At 39.1% G+C, this 16534-nt stretch overlaps 1 protein-coding gene and 1 pseudogene across 2 annotated transcripts in view; both read right to left on the reverse strand.

The window, feature by feature from the left end:
• The window catches only part of ELP3 (elongator acetyltransferase complex subunit 3), an 83235-nt gene that overhangs the window by 16737 nt on the left and 49964 nt on the right, over positions 1–16534 (reverse strand). For both annotated transcript variants that reach the window (XM_036424089.2, XM_045576423.1), the window contains exons 11-14: positions 16090–16180; positions 12634–12699; positions 8738–8965; positions 7515–7596 (exon numbers count right to left, since the gene is read on the reverse strand). In XM_036424089.2, the coding sequence (XP_036279982.1) occupies positions 7515–7596; positions 8738–8965; positions 12634–12699; positions 16090–16180 (467 nt within the window). The remainder of the gene's footprint in view (positions 1–7514; positions 7597–8737; positions 8966–12633; positions 12700–16089; positions 16181–16534) is intronic.
• Positions 9175–9278, reverse strand: LOC118711967 (annotated as a pseudogene).

The raw sequence follows: 16534 nt of genomic DNA on the forward strand, positions 1-16534 counted from the left end.
AAGAATCCTGACTTTTATAATACTCAAATGTAAAAAACAGGAAATAAGAGTCATTCATAGGGAAAAAAGTTGAGAGAAACGATGCCTGAAGAAGCTTAGACACTGGAATTACTGGAATTACTAGGCAAAGACAACTTATTAAATACTAAAGGCATGGTGCATGGATTTGTGCACCGGTGGGGTCCCTTGGCCTGGCCTGCAGGGATTGGGCCAAAACCAGCTCTCTGACATCCCCTCAGGGGTCCTGGAATGTGAGAGGTGCAGGCCAGGCCGAGGGACCCCCTCAGTGCACAATTGAACAGACGACTGGAGAGGGTTGGGGGGGGTGGGGGACGGGAGGTAAGAGATCAACCGAAGGACTTGTATGCATGCATATAAGCATAACCAATGGACACAAAACACTGGGGGAGTGGGTAGTGAGGCCATGTGCTTGGGGTTGGGGGGTGTGTGTAGGGGAGACCGGGAAAAGGTCAATCGGGGGAAAAAAGGAGACATATGTACTATTTGTAAAATAAAATTAAAAATAAACGGGGCTGGGCTGGTTATATCACTATGAAACAAAATGCACTTAAGTCAAAAAAGTTTACAAAAAAAAAAAGATGTTATATATTAATAAAGGTACAATTCATCAATTTATAAGCATATAAACATATAACTATAAATTTAACAACAGAGCCCCAATTAAACCTAACACACATGTACAGAACACAGTAATATAAAAAAGACATGTATAGGAACAGAGTGAATGCTATTAAAATTAAACTGATATTAAACTAGGTTGTTGTAAGTTTAAGATGGTAATTGTAATTCCCAAGAAAAAGCATACAACCATCATTTCCAATAGCAATACATTAGGAGGAACAAAAATGTAGAAAAAGTCTAAAAATGTGTGTCAACAATTAGCAAGGCTATCCTCTGTGACTTTAACGGGCCTGTTTCTGAGACACAAGAAGACTCGATAGCCTGGACTCGGGAGGAGCAATAGCACTTGCCAACTGCTGCTCCTCAAATGTCAGCAAGCCACTAACTGGTACTGGCATCACTAGCTTCTGCCTAGGAAACTTTACCAAATATTCAATTGCCCACAAGATCCAAATAGTGGAAACTTACCAGTAACCTACTTATATATTTGAAAAAATATACATTAATTAATAGTCATGTGATGCCATGTGAAGAACAGGTCTCTAATGCACTTGATATGCAATGTCCTACAAATTGGTACCTGATTCAGCCACAAATAAATATCAAGTCAGGCAATAAGGAGTCCTGAGAAAAGCCATGCAACAATGCCTTTAGAGTCCAATTACAATGCAGATACCAATTAGCAAACATTTGTTATCTAACAAAATAGTATGCCATGTCATTAGTGCTAGTCTGCTTAATAATGATGCTGAAATGAATAAAGTTCTTGTAAAAGCAATATTTTACTTTGTACCTATTATCTTTAAAAAGAAAGATATTAACCACTACCATCACAAAATCCTATTGGAACATACACCAAAAAATAAATATGTATGAACATAGTTAGAACACCAAATGGAAGAAAGTGAGGAATATGTAGAACCCTAACAATGCACATTTAACTGGGGAATAAGTTATTGAAAGATAAACTATGTAAAGGGATGAAACAGAAACCATAAGAGAGCAAACAATCTTTTTCCTGCCTTTCTGAGAAGCCCTATGTTAACACATGCAGCACCGGCTGGTTTGCATTTGGAAGGCTTCCGGTGTCCATTAGTGAAGAGATACTCCAGAATGAGGAAAAGCTTTTCTAGGCATTTTAGATTTGAGTCCATTACCTGACAGATCTGTTACAAATGCATCCGTCAGGTAGATTATAATGCAAAGAATAAACCTGCCTTCACCTCAAACGGAGGAGATAGGCTGCAGCCTGGAACACAGGTGAAGTTTCTGGGGTCCAGTAAAGGAAATCTCAGCTATCTGTAGTTTAATGAAACCAAACAATGACTATTTCCTGCCCACATGCCATTTTGTTAATCGGGGGTTCTGGGTACAAGACGGTTAATTTCAGTCCTCAGAAGCCACAATGGGCTATGGCCGGCACAGGCACATTGATCTTTTTCACTAGTAGGAACTGTCGATGTGGCTTTAGAGTCCTCACTCTGAGCATCACGATTTAGAATGATCTCATCTGCAGAGTGACTCGTTTACTCACCCTAAATGTAAGCTCCTTTTCTCTCCCCTCTTCTTTGCCTTTTTTCAGGCTTCAACAAAATGGTTTTCGGTCTCTGACTTCAGTGATTCCTTCATCAACCAGTCAGACATTTTCCTCATTTCTCATCATCATTGTGTGATATCAACCTTATACAATTCTTGGCCAATGGCCATATTAATTTTCTACTTGAAAGAACACAAATAGAATACTGCTTATGACGAAGGTAGGAGGAGGAGCTTGGGGAATAGCTGTTAGTCTTGATGCATAGCAATTAGCTTTGCAAATAGAAACAGTAACACGATTGGACCTGATACCTAGCCACACTGCCAAGGGGGGGGGGGGAGGGGAGAGAATCATTCTGTTGGGGGTCCTGAGTGGCTTTTTAAATAGTGGCTATATTTGCCTTTTTGGAAATTTTATGAGCAGTGTGACATCAGAGATCTTCAGTTTCCATGGTGACTATTAGTGATGGCATTTCAAATGTTGTGGTTAGGTTCCACTGTATAATTTCTTGCACTTTACACCATAAGAGAGGGAAGAGAAAGAACTGCTTCAACTCAACATTTTTAAAGGAAAGAATGCTGATCATCCAAGTAGATACGATCTGTTCATCTTAAACATGTGTGCTTATACAATAGAAACTACACCAGTAAGCTGGTGAGAGATATTAAAGCATTTGGACTTGATAGGGACTAATTAATTGCGTAGGTATTTAGCAGCAATTAACTGTCATTTTCTGTCTACACATTATTTTATAAAGTGGTTGTTTTTATACCACGGATTTACCCACATTTAGGAAAAGTAGTGTAAGTAGGAAGGAAAACTTAGCTTCCTCTGCAGTTAAGGACAATCTCTAGGGTGAAGATGGGGAGCCGTCCAGCCCAATATGAACATCCCTCACGGGCAGGCAGCACTGCGCACTTCTCTCTGCCCGCTTGGGCCTGGGTCCCTTGCACATAGGAGAGATTTAATAAATACACTTAGTGATTTTGATGTTGATGAAGCTAAACGTTTCACTTTTGCTTTGTTTAATTTCCCATTTAGAGTTGATGGTTAATTTTAAAACACTCCATTTACTTATGAAGAATTATATGTAGTTAAAAAAAATAGAATAAGCAAAAGTCTAAGAAAGTGCTTCATTTCACTCCGGTAAACAAGGAAGTTTTTAATTTTTTATGTAGCTGTAACGTTAATATTTTAAAAAGATAAATCAGTTATAAACTTTATATAATACCATGTATTCTTTTTCCTATTCAAATTGTTCATCTGTTACCTCAATATATATTGTTTATAGAAGGTATATTCTAGTTTTTCAGACTAGTGATTTAAATCAGATCTACTGTGTAGTTAATATTGTCTAGAGGGAGAATCAAAGATTACAAATCCAAGAAACAGAAAAACTGCTGGCATGATGAAGGGAATTCATAATGAATCAGAATGTAATTTAAAAGCAAATTCTACCTAAATGCATTCTTATAGTCACAGTAACCAGAAATGATAAATAATCTGCTTCTCTCTGACTCAAGCTACTAGTTACATGAGGACAGAATATTTAGGCCATCGCTATGTAAGAGTTTTATAAAAGCCCACAACAAGAATGGATACACACACTGATGACAAAGCCAGAAAAAAAAAAGTAGAACATTTAGGTCACAAAGTGCCACCAGTCGTGACTGAAGTTAACAGTCATCCACAAATCACTGATAGGATTAAGCTACCTCAGATAAACTTCATCTTTATTTTTATCCTCACATACCAATCCACAATGAGACTGAGTTCAGTTACTGATGAAACCACAGTTTCAGAAAAGAATCTACTTAAAATGTACATGTAAAACAACTGGTCATGTGGAGTACTTAAATTAAGACACTAAGGTAAGGTGAATAGGGACGTTTTCAAAACGCCGCGGGACGCAGGACAAATTGTTAAAAACCGGGACTGTCCCGCCAAAAGCAGGATGTCTGGTCACCTTACACGAAGGGGCAGAATTCTAGACTGATAACGTGACCCACATGTTTTTAGTAAGAAAATAAAGGTCCATGAAGATCAAGTGAAATTACCCAAGATCACAAGAGCTAATGTCCATGAAGAAATGGAACTGGAACCATACCCTAAGTGTCTCTTCCTATAGACCACCTCTAATGGCAGACTGGGAATGATCGTAGCACACAATACAGGTGCTATCAGAGACTTGCAATCTAAGAATCAACTTATGGAGAATAATTGTTTGATATTTTACAAAAACCAATTAAAACACACACACACACACACACACACACACACACACACACCGCCATTGTACTTAAATAAATTATGTAAAAGTATATGATTGTCTAACTACTAAGCAGTATACCTGAAAACAATACAAAATAAAATTGAAAGTAAACTGTTAAAAACACACACACACACACACACACACACACACACACAAAAACCAAAGTCAAAATGAACAAACATGGAAGGAAAAAAAACCAACATAAAGAACATGTGAAAATAAACACTTTAAATCTGCCTTCCTTGAAGTTCTGAATAATGGACATCTCAGATGTCTGATTCAGAAATTTAAACAGAACAGTAATATATTAGTAAATTAGATATAAAATGCATAATACACAGACAAAAGTTCTAGCTTTTTCATTTGAAGGGTGACAGATTTTGAGTCAAACAGAAAGTTAAAGCCCTATGCGGTTTTCCCAAAAGCAAGCAAGGTGGGGCTACATTACTTCTTGTCCCACTCACCTACCATGTTCCTTTCATGCCCCTTCCGTTTCCTGCTGTCCTGGATAAGGCAGGGAGAATCCAGACAGGGGCAAGCGCTTTCTCAAGAGCAAAGTCACTGCGAATGGAATTTAAGGAGCAGGAAGCTCTGCCCTTAAATATCTTGTACTGGCAACTGAGATTCTATTTTAACTTCCTGAACAACAATATTGATAATCTCCACACTGATTTAGATTTTTCTTGGATCCATATCATCAAACTTGGTTTTTCCAAAGTAACTGGGCACAAAGCACAAGAGAGATGAACTGTCTTCCTTCCACAGAACTCACTGACCAAAAGAAACCCCCGTATGGGAATCTGGTAGTTCCTATTGTAGGAGCTGATAAGGCGAAAGGTTCTTCCATGTTACTCTAAAAATTCTACAAGTAGATGATCTGAAATTGAGCTATTATTCAGATTATGATAAAAAGCTAGAAAGAGTACAGATGCTGATTTCCATTTCCTGCTCACAAATAGCAAAAACCGAGGCTCTTATGGGCAATTGAATGTGACCTCAGGCAAGTCAGGGGCCCTCCTGGCATGTATTATTTCTCTAAAGAGAGATATCATGAAGCCAGATGAAATAATGTGCGGAAGTGATCGAATACCGATGCTCTGTTTTAAGACTGATTAGGTTTCCCAGATACCAGAAAATCATGTGATTGCATATCAGTCTTTGAGAGTGCAGGCACAGCCAGAGTCACAGGCAGTACCCTTAACTTAATGATCTGGAAGAGGATATTACATTTGGAAGAGAATACTAAACTCCTGCTACTCAAAGTGCAGTCTGAAAATAATCAGCTTGGGTGTCATTGGGAGCTGGTTAGAAATGCTAGCTCTTGCCGAAACCGATTTGGCTCAATGGATAGAGTGTCGGCTTGGGGACTGAAAAGTCCAGGGTTCGATTCCGGTCAAGGGCACGTACCTTGGTTGCGGGCATATCCCCAGTAGGGGGTGTGCAAGAGGCAGCTGATTGATGACTCTCTCTCATCGATGTTTCTAACTCTCTATCTCTCTCCCTTCCTCTGTACAAAATCAATAAAATATATTAAAAAAAAGAAAGAAAAAGAAATGCTGGCTCTCAGGCCCCCACCGCAGACCTAATCAGTCAAAATCTGCATTTTAACAAAATATCCAGGTGATTCACAAGCACAGTAAAGTGTGAGTACTGACAGTGCTCCGGAAAAAGAGGCCACCGAAATTTCAGGTGATCCCTGCCCTTCCCATGTGGAAAATGAGCTCTGAGGCGGTACCACCAGGAAAGGCTAACTTCTGGTCAACTACAGATTAAACCGTGGAGAGGTAATCATTTATCATCACATGTATCAGTATCAGTCATGTGAGCCTCATTTAGTTCATTTAGTTCCCTCTTCTTTAGTGGGATTAAAGATAACAGAGAGCCAAAACCGGTTTGGCTCAGTGGATAGAACATCTGCCTGAGACCAAAGTGTCCCAGGTTTGATTCCGATCAAGGGCATGTACATTGGTTGCGGGCACATCCCCGGTGGGGGGTGTGCAAGAGGCAGCTGATCGATGTTTCTCTCTCATCGATATTTCTAACTCTCTATCCCTTTCTCTTCCTCTCTGTAAAAAATCATAAAATATATATTTTTAAAAAGATAACAGAAAAAAATTATAACGCTAACCATGTCAAGAAGGGCTTTATTAATCTGTGTGGATAATGCCAAAAATCATGATCAGACTAAATGATTAAGTGAGCCTGGGTCATTACATCTCCATAATTATAATCATTAAAAGCTAGGCCAAGGTATTGACTTATTGATGGGCAACAACTTACTGATTAAAAAAAAAAAAAAATCTCATTTCAACTTTCATTTCAGAGAAAGGAGTATTTTCTTAAAGGGAGATAATCCGCCTTTCAAATGAAGTAGTCTAATAAGAAAACAAACACTGGAAGAAAAATAACGGACATTTTGATTATGGCTTTCACCCTGTTAGCTTCTTCCTGGAAACAGCCATTTGTGTAGGGATACGATGCTAAGCAGCAAGCGTGAACGGGTGCTACATTACTTCTTGTCCCACTCACCTCCATGTCCCTTTCATGCCCCTTCCGTTTCCTGCTGTCCTGGATAAGGCAGGGAGAATCCAGACAGGGGCAAGCGCTTTCTCAAGAGCAAAGTCACTGCGAATGGAATTTAAGGAGCAGGAAGCTCTGCCCTTAAACATCTTGTACTGGCAACTGAGATTCTATTTTAACTTCCTGAACAACAATATTGATAATCTCCACACTGATTTAGATTTTTCTTGGATCCATATCATCATACTTGGTTTTTCCAAAGTAACTGGGCACAAAGCACAAGAGAGATGAACACGATGACTACTGTAACAGCAAGACAGCACACAGACTATGGGTCTTGCCACTCAGAGATGAGTTGCTTCTGAACGCTCTATTCCAGCAAACTGCTTACAGGAATTTTGAGTTTAAACACAGGTATTTCACTATTCAGTTCTGTCCCATTTTGAACATAAACAGGCACAAAAGAGGCCTGAGGTAGTTTTAGTTGTGGTACTAAGTTAAAAATGTGAACGAGTCATGAACTTTGCCCTCCTTCGCCCTTACCTGATATAACAGCTATTTTCCCAGACCCATGTTCTTCTCTAGCTATTCTTTCTGCTTCCTCCATCAGCAGCATGCCAAATCCCTATAAGGAGCAATAAAGAGGGTTAGAGGATTAAGGGGAAAAGAAGTCATTAAGGGCATCTATAAAACAAGAAGGCTAACATTTAGTACTTGCTAAAATCTGTTAAAATTAGAGTGACAAAAAGAAACGCCATTTATGAAAGTAAGGAACGAGAAATCATTTCATTATACTGAAAGTACACTATAGCAGGCTAGTGGGGAGTGAGGGGGAGAGAAGGAATAACTTTGCAACAAAAGCCAAAAGGTGTTTTGTGGCTGATGTAATCTACTCACAGCAAGGGAGTAACTAACTGCCTTTACTTCTGTCTCTTTTTGAACAACTTCAAAGTGATGAAGTCTAGGGTATCTAACCTGTATTTAGTAGTCACCCCTACAATTTCTAAAAGACTTTGAGACCAGGTAATCTTCTTAAAAAAAAAAAAAAAAAAGATTTTAGAGAGAAGGGAAGTGGGAGAAAGAGGGAGGGAGAGAGGTGGAGATAGAGATAGAGAAACACTGATTTGCAGTTCCATTTATTTATGCATTCAATGGTTGATTCTTGTATGTGCTCTGACTGGGGATGGAACCCACAACCTTGGTGGATGAGGATAATGCTCCAACCAACTGAGCTACCTGGCCAGGACACCAGGCAATATTCTTAATTCACTAATTTTGGAGTCTATGCTATATCTACCATTAGTTTCTTTTACCCATTTTCCTAAAACTTAAAAAGTAAGTTTTTATTTATTTAAGTTGTTTGGGGGGATTGGAACAGTGTTCCAAAATATGTCATATAACTTGCATTTATAAAGTGCTTTAATGCTTCTTAAGTGTTTCCACATTATCATCTCTTTTGATGACATAATAGTGAGTCATTCAAAACTGCCAGGATTGGACAATTTGTGACTTTCAAAAACAACAATTTCATACTGTTCAATCTAGGATTATATTCCACTTGCCTGAGTCTCACTTTGTCTCTTTGTCCTCCCCAAAAGTGGGCAATTTGAAGAGAAGACATCTCTGAACAGCTACAATATTGGTTCCCCTGTTTCTATACTTCCCTTTCACCTTTCTTTGTCTCTTCCTCCCATTCCACTTTTCTTTCCCTCCTTTGGGCAATTTCTTAAATAATTATGGTCAAATAGAAATGAAATACAGGATACCTGATGCTGAAACTTAGTAGGATCCCGACTGCTCACAGGGACTACACTCCCATACACATGCAGCTCTCGGACTATGGAAACACCTCCAACCAATTCAAAACGGAAGGTTTCCTCTGAACACTTCCGTAATCGTAGGAGGCCAATCAAAATGTCTTGATCTGGGTCTTCATATGATAAGAATGTTTCCCAGCCACCATTTGCAACATAATCTCTTCTTACCAATTCAACCTGTTAAATAAATAAAAAACACAAAATAAAACAAACCACATTTTAAAAAAATTATAGAACAAAGTTCATTTTTGTAATTATATGTATTTACTTAGGCTAATATCCACAATTAAGGATAAAAAATAATCACGAATTATTTTTACTTGTCCCATCTTGAATATCAATTCAATCAGAGTTCATGTGTTGTTCATGAACTATTTCTCCCCCTGGTGGGTACCAGGGCCAATGATCACTAGATACCAAAAAAATTATGCTTCTGCAATCTCTTGATGTTGACTCTGCACATGGAGAACTCATGACAGAAGCCCTTTTTGATGTTCATGAACTTATAAAAGAAAAACAATTTTACAGTTTCATAAACATTCAAACTTCATTAATCTTCAGATTTTTTAAAAACAAATCTTTATTGCTCAAATTATTATAATTGTTCCCCACCCCCCCCACCCCAAAGCTCCCCTCCACCCGGTTCCCACCCCACCCTCTCCCCCACCCCCACTGTCCTCATCCATAGGTGTACAATTTTTGTCCAGTCTCTTCCCACACCCCTTTCTCTGATTATCAATCCCCTCCCATTCTATGTACCTGATTCTATTATATTCACCAGTTTATTCTGCTCATTAGATTTTTTATTCACTTAAATTTTAGACTCACTTGTTGATAGATATGTACCTATTTTTTGTTCATAATTTTTATCTTTACCTTTTTCTTCTTCTTCCTCTTCTTAAAGAATACCTTTCAGCGTTTCATATAATACTGGTTTGGTGGTGATGATCTCCTTTAGCTTTTTCTTATCTGTGAAGCTCTTTATCTGACCTTCAATTCTGAATGATAGCTTTGCTGGGTAATCTTAGTTGTAGGTGCTTGCTATTCATCACTTTGAATATTTCTTGCCATCCCATCTGGCCTGCATAGTTTCTGTTGAGAAATCAGCTGACAGTTGTATGAGAAAATCAACTGTTTTTCTCTTGCTGCTTTTAATATTCTCTCTTTGTCTTTTGCTTTTGGCATTTTAATTATGATGTTTCTTGGTGTGGTCCTCTTTGTATTCCTTTGTTTTGGGGTTCTGTGCACTTCCTGGACTTGTAAGTCTATTTCTTTCACCAGATGGGGGAAGTTTTCAGTCATTATTTCTTCAAATAGGTTTTCAGTATCTTGCTCTCTCTCTTCTTCTGGAACCCCCATAATTCTGATGTAGGTATGCTTGAGGCTCCTTACACTATCTTTATATTTTTGGATTTTTTTTGCTTTTCTGGTTGGGTATTTTTTGCTTCTTTGTATTTCAAATGTTTGACTTGATTCTTGCAATCCTCTAGTCTGCTATAGGATCTCTGTATATTATTTTTTTATTTCAGTCAGTGTATGCTTAATTTCTAGTTCATCCTTTTTCATATCCTCGAGGGTCTCACTAAATTTATTGGTCTTTTCTAGAAAATTCTTGAAAAACCTTATAACCGTGGTTTTGAATTCTATATCCAGTTGTTTGCTTTCCTCCATTTCTTTCATTTGTGACCTGTTTCTTTGTCTCCACATTTTGGCTGCTTCTCTGTGTTGAAAGAGTGGCTTTGTGTGCTAGGTGTCCTACAGGGCCCAGTGGCTCAGCCTCCCCAGTTACCTGAGGTGGACACTCTTGGTGTGCCCTTTTGTGGGCTGTGTGCACAGTCTTGTTGTAGTTAAGTCTTGATTTTAGTTGGTATCACTCGGAGGAGTTGACCTCCAGGCCAACTGGCTGTGAGGATCAGCTGTGTCTATGATGGGAGAACTTCTATGCTGGAGAAACCCTTATAAGGCACGTCTTGCTTTGGTGCTCACTGAGTCTGCCCGCTTAGTGTCTCTCTTATGGATCTGAGGAATTGTAATCTGGATGATTTTACTCTAACACCTGGGAACACTGGCTCTTGGATCTCCAAGGAGGTGCTAATTTCGCCTCTTCCTGAGGCCACCCAGCAGGAGCTACAGAGAGATCTGCAAATTCCTCTTCTTTGGGTTTTAGAGGTGCCCAGATAAGGCCCAGCTGTGAAGCAATGCAAACTATTGCAGGGCCTTGGACCTTCTTTTGGATGTTCTGGGTCTCACTGACTCAGCTGCAGTTGGTTAGGTAAGTTTAGATTTGCCAGGCCATTCATATGCAAAAGCCTCTTCGCACAGTTTGGATGGGGCAGAGTCTTAGGGCAGAGCAAACAGCAATGGCTTCCTTTCAGCTCTGCCCCAAGAGGCCCCTGGGTCTCAGTGTCCCTTGGTAATTGCTACAAGCACCTCTGAGAGAAAGCAGCCCTTGAGTTTCACCCACAGGCAGACTGTCCAGTTTCTCCCCATATGAGTTTGGGTCCCCAGAGTCTCGCCCGGAACTGGAGTTCAGAGCAGTCGGGAACTTGTGTCTCCCTGGGGATTGAAAAAGCCAGCTGCATACTCAGTTGCCAGCTCTCTCTGCATGTGCACCTCTGTATCTCTGCCTTTACTTCCACACCTCCTCTGAGTCTCAGGGTGCTTTTCTCTTCCCTTCTAGTTGTAAAATTTCCGCTTAGCCAGCCTTCCTATAGTTCTGGATGATGTTCGTTTTGTCTTTTAGTTGTAGTTTTGAAGTTGTTGTGCGAGGCAGCAATTTCAGGTGTTTCCCTATGCCATCATCTTGATTTCTCCTCAATCTTGAGATTCTTACAAATATCTGGCTTAATAAATGCTTCCATGAGGTTAAACCTCTGATGCTCTATGAAGAGGCTCTAAGGTAAAATTATCCACTATGCCACATGTGTAGCTCTTGGGAGGACCTCTAGGTTCCAGAACTTTCAGATACTCAATGGTTTAATTTTCTAGTTCTTCCTCCATTAAAACCCTACTTTGAGGGCAGGGGTATGTGTCATGCATCACTTACTAGTTCCTGACAGCATCACTTAAGCCTTTAAATGATTATGTCTAGTTATGAGATTAATACATTAAAGAAAATTCATCACTGAAAGAGTGGCTTTTTGGAGGAGACTTTTGTGGTAGCAATCTACATCATTTTTGATTCAACTCATTGTTCAAGTGCCTTGTTCTGTGCATAAATATAAGCAATATATAATATACATACACAGAAAAGCCAAACCTACATATGTTGGCATCAGACTCAAGATTTATGGAACCCCTGTCTGCTGAAAGGGGCTGATCTATTCCTTTGATTGCCACCAATGGGCAATAATTTAACAGTTACACACAATGAGATGAGCAGATCCCACCCAGCTTTACCTGAATATAGCCACTAGCCACAGGTGGCTATTTACATTTTAATTAATTAAAATTAAATAAATTTAAAAACTCAGTTCCTCAGTTGCACTCGTCACCTTTTATCTTCTTAACAGTCACATGTGACCTGGCTGATGTCATACTGGATGGCACAGATTTCAGAACATCACCAGCACTGCTGAGTTCTATTGCACAGTGCCGGTCTAAAATGAAGTTCAGACTTGGTTTCCCTAATGTGGCTCTTCTAGAATTCATCCCCTCATAATTGGCTCTTTCCTGGCTTGACATCTGTATCTGATCCACAATTATTCTATGCTGGTAGTTTACTCATTTCCTGTGAGGATCCAATCCATTGGTAAGAAGGTGTGGGATCAGGTTTGAAAAAAAAAAAAAAAAAAAAAAAGATTTATGAACAGGACCCAATTGCTCTATAAAATAAAGAAACTGACCTGATATGGCCGTACTTTGTGATGAATTTCTTGAATTCCAACTTCTCTGGTTCTCACATCTCGACACTTGGGGGAAAAAGTGGATGAAGAAGCAATTATAAAACTGGTAACAATTCAATTTTTATTGAAACCACTCCACCAAACCCGACTCAAAATTAAGTTTGGATACAATTTGCATTGAGATAAAAGAACAGCACTAAAAAATGAAGCCATCTTTAATAAATCTGAGGATGGGAACTGTGGAATGAAAATGAATGAAGTTAGTACAGTACTGCTTTTAAAATAAGTTTAGAATTCAAATAAAATCAATATTGAAAGTAAAAAACATACATCCTAAAACCTAATAACAGTTTTACTAGGGGATTTAACTGTATTTGAAAGTGCAATGCAAAACAATGCAGATAGAATAGTAAAAAGCAAATCCCTAACTTTTAAAAACTCTCACCACTATGGTCGTGAATATTTTAGCATATCTGTATCACTTTGGAAATCTTGTCAAAAAAGAGGAATGCTGAAGATTGTTTTTTGCAGAAAAGGGCATGCAGAAGAAGGGATGGAAGGGAGGAAGGACAGAAGGAAAAAAAAAGGGGGGGGGGACACTTTCTAAAAAATAAAATAAAAAAGGGACTACATTCATCATATAATCCAAACTGTAGTCACAAATAGCTCTCGTGTCTTAGGGAGGCATGAGATGTCTGCAGGTATGGATGCAATGTCTGGTCTGCATAGCCAAGCATGTGCAATGCAACTCTCACTTCTATTCCACTTGCTCCATGGCCTGACATTTATAATTACAAAATCCATAAAGTATTCAGTTATAGGTCTTATGGCATATTTCCCTACAAAATAAACTGAGAACTTATTTTCAAGATTCTAACATTTTCTATCAGTGAGGAAAGATCACCCTAGGAAATTTGATGATGTCATTCATGCAAGCTAAACCACCAACAGCGTATTTATGAAAGATTGCTGTCTACCCTGCTTCCCTGAAAATAAGACAGTGTCTTATATTAATTTTTGCTCCCAAAGATGCACTAGGTCTTATTTTCAGGGGATGTCTTGTTTTTCCATGAAGAAGAATATGGTACACATTTATTGTTAAATGAAAATAAAGGACATTTATTACCTGTATATGGTATGGTAGTACGGTAGTTGTCAACACAAACCAGACAAACTGTGAATCCTATAGTATCAAGAATTTACTCATTTATTCAATGACAATCATGTCATCATCTTCTGGAACATCATCATAACAATCCAATTCCTGAATTTCCTGGTGAATTTCTTGTGATTCCATTTCTTTCAGAATCAGTGGACCAAATCTCTCATGTTTAGCAATAGCATTGTGAGACAGAGCCTAGGGGGGGCCTTATTTTCAGGGGGATGCCTTATATTTCACTCAGAAGGAAACCTGTAAGTAGGTCTTATTTTCGGAGGATGTCTTATTTTCGGGGAAACATGGTATATCTATACTAATAAAAGGGTTATATGCTAATTAGACCAGATAGGCTGGACATTTTCTTGACAAAACCATGGTGGTGGGGGCTGAGGCAGAGGCAGTTAGGGGCGATCAAGCAGGCAGGCAGGTAAGCAGTTAGGAGCCAGCAGTCCTAGATTGGGAGAGGGATATCCAAGGGGTCCCAGATTACAAAGGGTACAGGCCAAGCTGAGGAACTCGTTTCTGTGCATGAATTTCATACACCAGGCCTCTAGTATTATGGACAAAATTTCCGAAGAAATATTAAGAGCTGCATGCCCCAGGAACCAGTCCAAGACAGTATACTTTGCTAATGTGGATTCCATGAACTATAAAACTGTATAGCAAACAAAGATCACAAGTATCTGTAATTATAAGTCTATTACCTTTGTATGCTGTCTTTTAACTACAGCAGTTCTATATAGTAACTGGCATGTGGATGTACTATATTTACATGGCCTTAATGATCGCCTGCATGTTTTTGTTTTTTTGTTTTGTTTTTGTTTTTCGTTTTTTGCGCGAGTGGGGAGTTCTTTTAAAAAGGCAGAGATTAGTATTTGCTTAATTGTTGGTATAGACATTGCCTCTGTGAACTAGATGTCTTTTGACTATGACTAAATTCCAGTTTTTAGACTCAATCCCAGTTTACTGAGGCTATCAAGGTTTATGAGGACCCAGGGCTAAAGACAATGGGCAGATGATGAGGTTATCAGGATAACCCAGCCAGATCAGTCACTCTTTGTGGTATTTTCAGAGGAGGTGGAAATAAAGAACAGGTGAATGGGAAGCAGAACAGACATACAATCTTGTTTGGTTTATTAATTAGCTGATTTTCTAGAACTTAAAGTCATTTAATTTGGGGAGGAGGATAGAATAAGCCAATAATGTTCACAAACTCTCGTCTGCACAAACAAATTTTCTGGAAAGTTTTCTCCATAGTAATTTGACTAAGAGAATAAAATGCCTTAGGTAAGTCTTTAAACGAGATATAAGGCCCTCAAAATGATGTCTTTCCAAGTGCAGTCCATGCTTATATTGTGTATGAGGTCATCCACAGCCCCATCCCACACCTAGTGACCTAGAATCTCTGAAGGCCCAGGAACCAGTGCTCAGGCCAACACCACTCCTGGCCTCTTCTCTTGAGCTGTTCAGTTCTAAGAAGTAGTTTCTAGGGCACTGAGTTCAAATCTCGTAATAGTGGAAGAATCACCTAGAGCAGTGGTTGGCAAACTGCGGCTCATGAGCCACATGCGGCTCTTTGGCCCCTTGAGTGTGGCTCTTCCACAAAATACCACGTGTGGGCGTGCACATGCAGTGCAACTGAAACTTTGTGGCCCATGCGCAGAAGTCGGTTTTCGACTCTCAAAAGAAATTTCAATCATTGTACTGTTGATATTTGGTTCTGTTGACTAATGAGTTTGCTGACCACTGACCCAGAGATTTAAATTGCAGATTCCTGGGCTCTTTGTATTTCTAGGGCCTGCAGAAAGGAAGTACTTAGTAAACATCTGTGAAATAAAGAACTGACTGAATAGATGTGAGGGTGGAGTGGGGTGAGGAGACTGTTGGCAACAGCATTGTCTGGTAACTAAGGTACTTCACGCACGTAATCCTTGTTTCTTCTAACATCGTATCCTCGTATACTTCTCTAACCATTAGTCAAGAATCAAACACTCAATACTTCAAAAGAAAAATGTTTTTCAAAAAGCAAGTTAAGTACATAGTTGGCAATCTGGGTAGGTAGAAAAAAACATTACAACAAACCTACACTCTTGGAGAAGGAAGCAGAAGGGGTATAAGAGATGGGATGGGATTGGATGCAACATCTGCAACCACTAACTTCAACTTCAACATATTATACAGCAAGAATACCTCCAATATATGAAAGCTTTTTGACCAAACACCTCCTAAGCTTGTGAGAATATAAAAGTATTTTTGCATTCCAAATTACTTTGATCTCAAGTTAGTCAGATTCTTACCTGTATTCCAAGGTCCTTCATTCTTGCAAATGCCAGCTCTCTCAAATTACCATGCTCGACTCCTGAGCTGACTAAGGGCATTGGAATATCTCTGTAGGAGAAAAAGATCAGCTGTTGTAAAGTAGAAATCATTTTTTACAGCGGGAGAGTAAGAAGACCTTAAAAAGGGAAAAAAGGAAACAAAAACTCAAACCCAAACAGCCTACAATGCAGATGAGAAAAGCAGGGGCTGAAGATTCCAACCAGGGAGCAAGGCGCCGAGCTTCTCTATCCGTTTCCCCATCTGTGAGATGATGACTTTCACCTGCCACTCACTTTGTCAGGTGTTTCCGTGACAAAGATCACCTTATAAGATTATAAAGCGCAAAACAAATATCCAATAACCATTACTAATGATTTTTGAATGAAGAGATATTTGTATTAAACAAAACAAGAAATATGTGCT

The sequence above is a fragment of the Pipistrellus kuhlii genome, unplaced genomic scaffold (genome assembly GCF_014108245.1).
Source record: "Pipistrellus kuhlii isolate mPipKuh1 unplaced genomic scaffold, mPipKuh1.p scaffold_m20_p_8, whole genome shotgun sequence".
In the NCBI taxonomy this organism is placed as follows: domain Eukaryota; kingdom Metazoa; phylum Chordata; class Mammalia; order Chiroptera; family Vespertilionidae; genus Pipistrellus; species Pipistrellus kuhlii.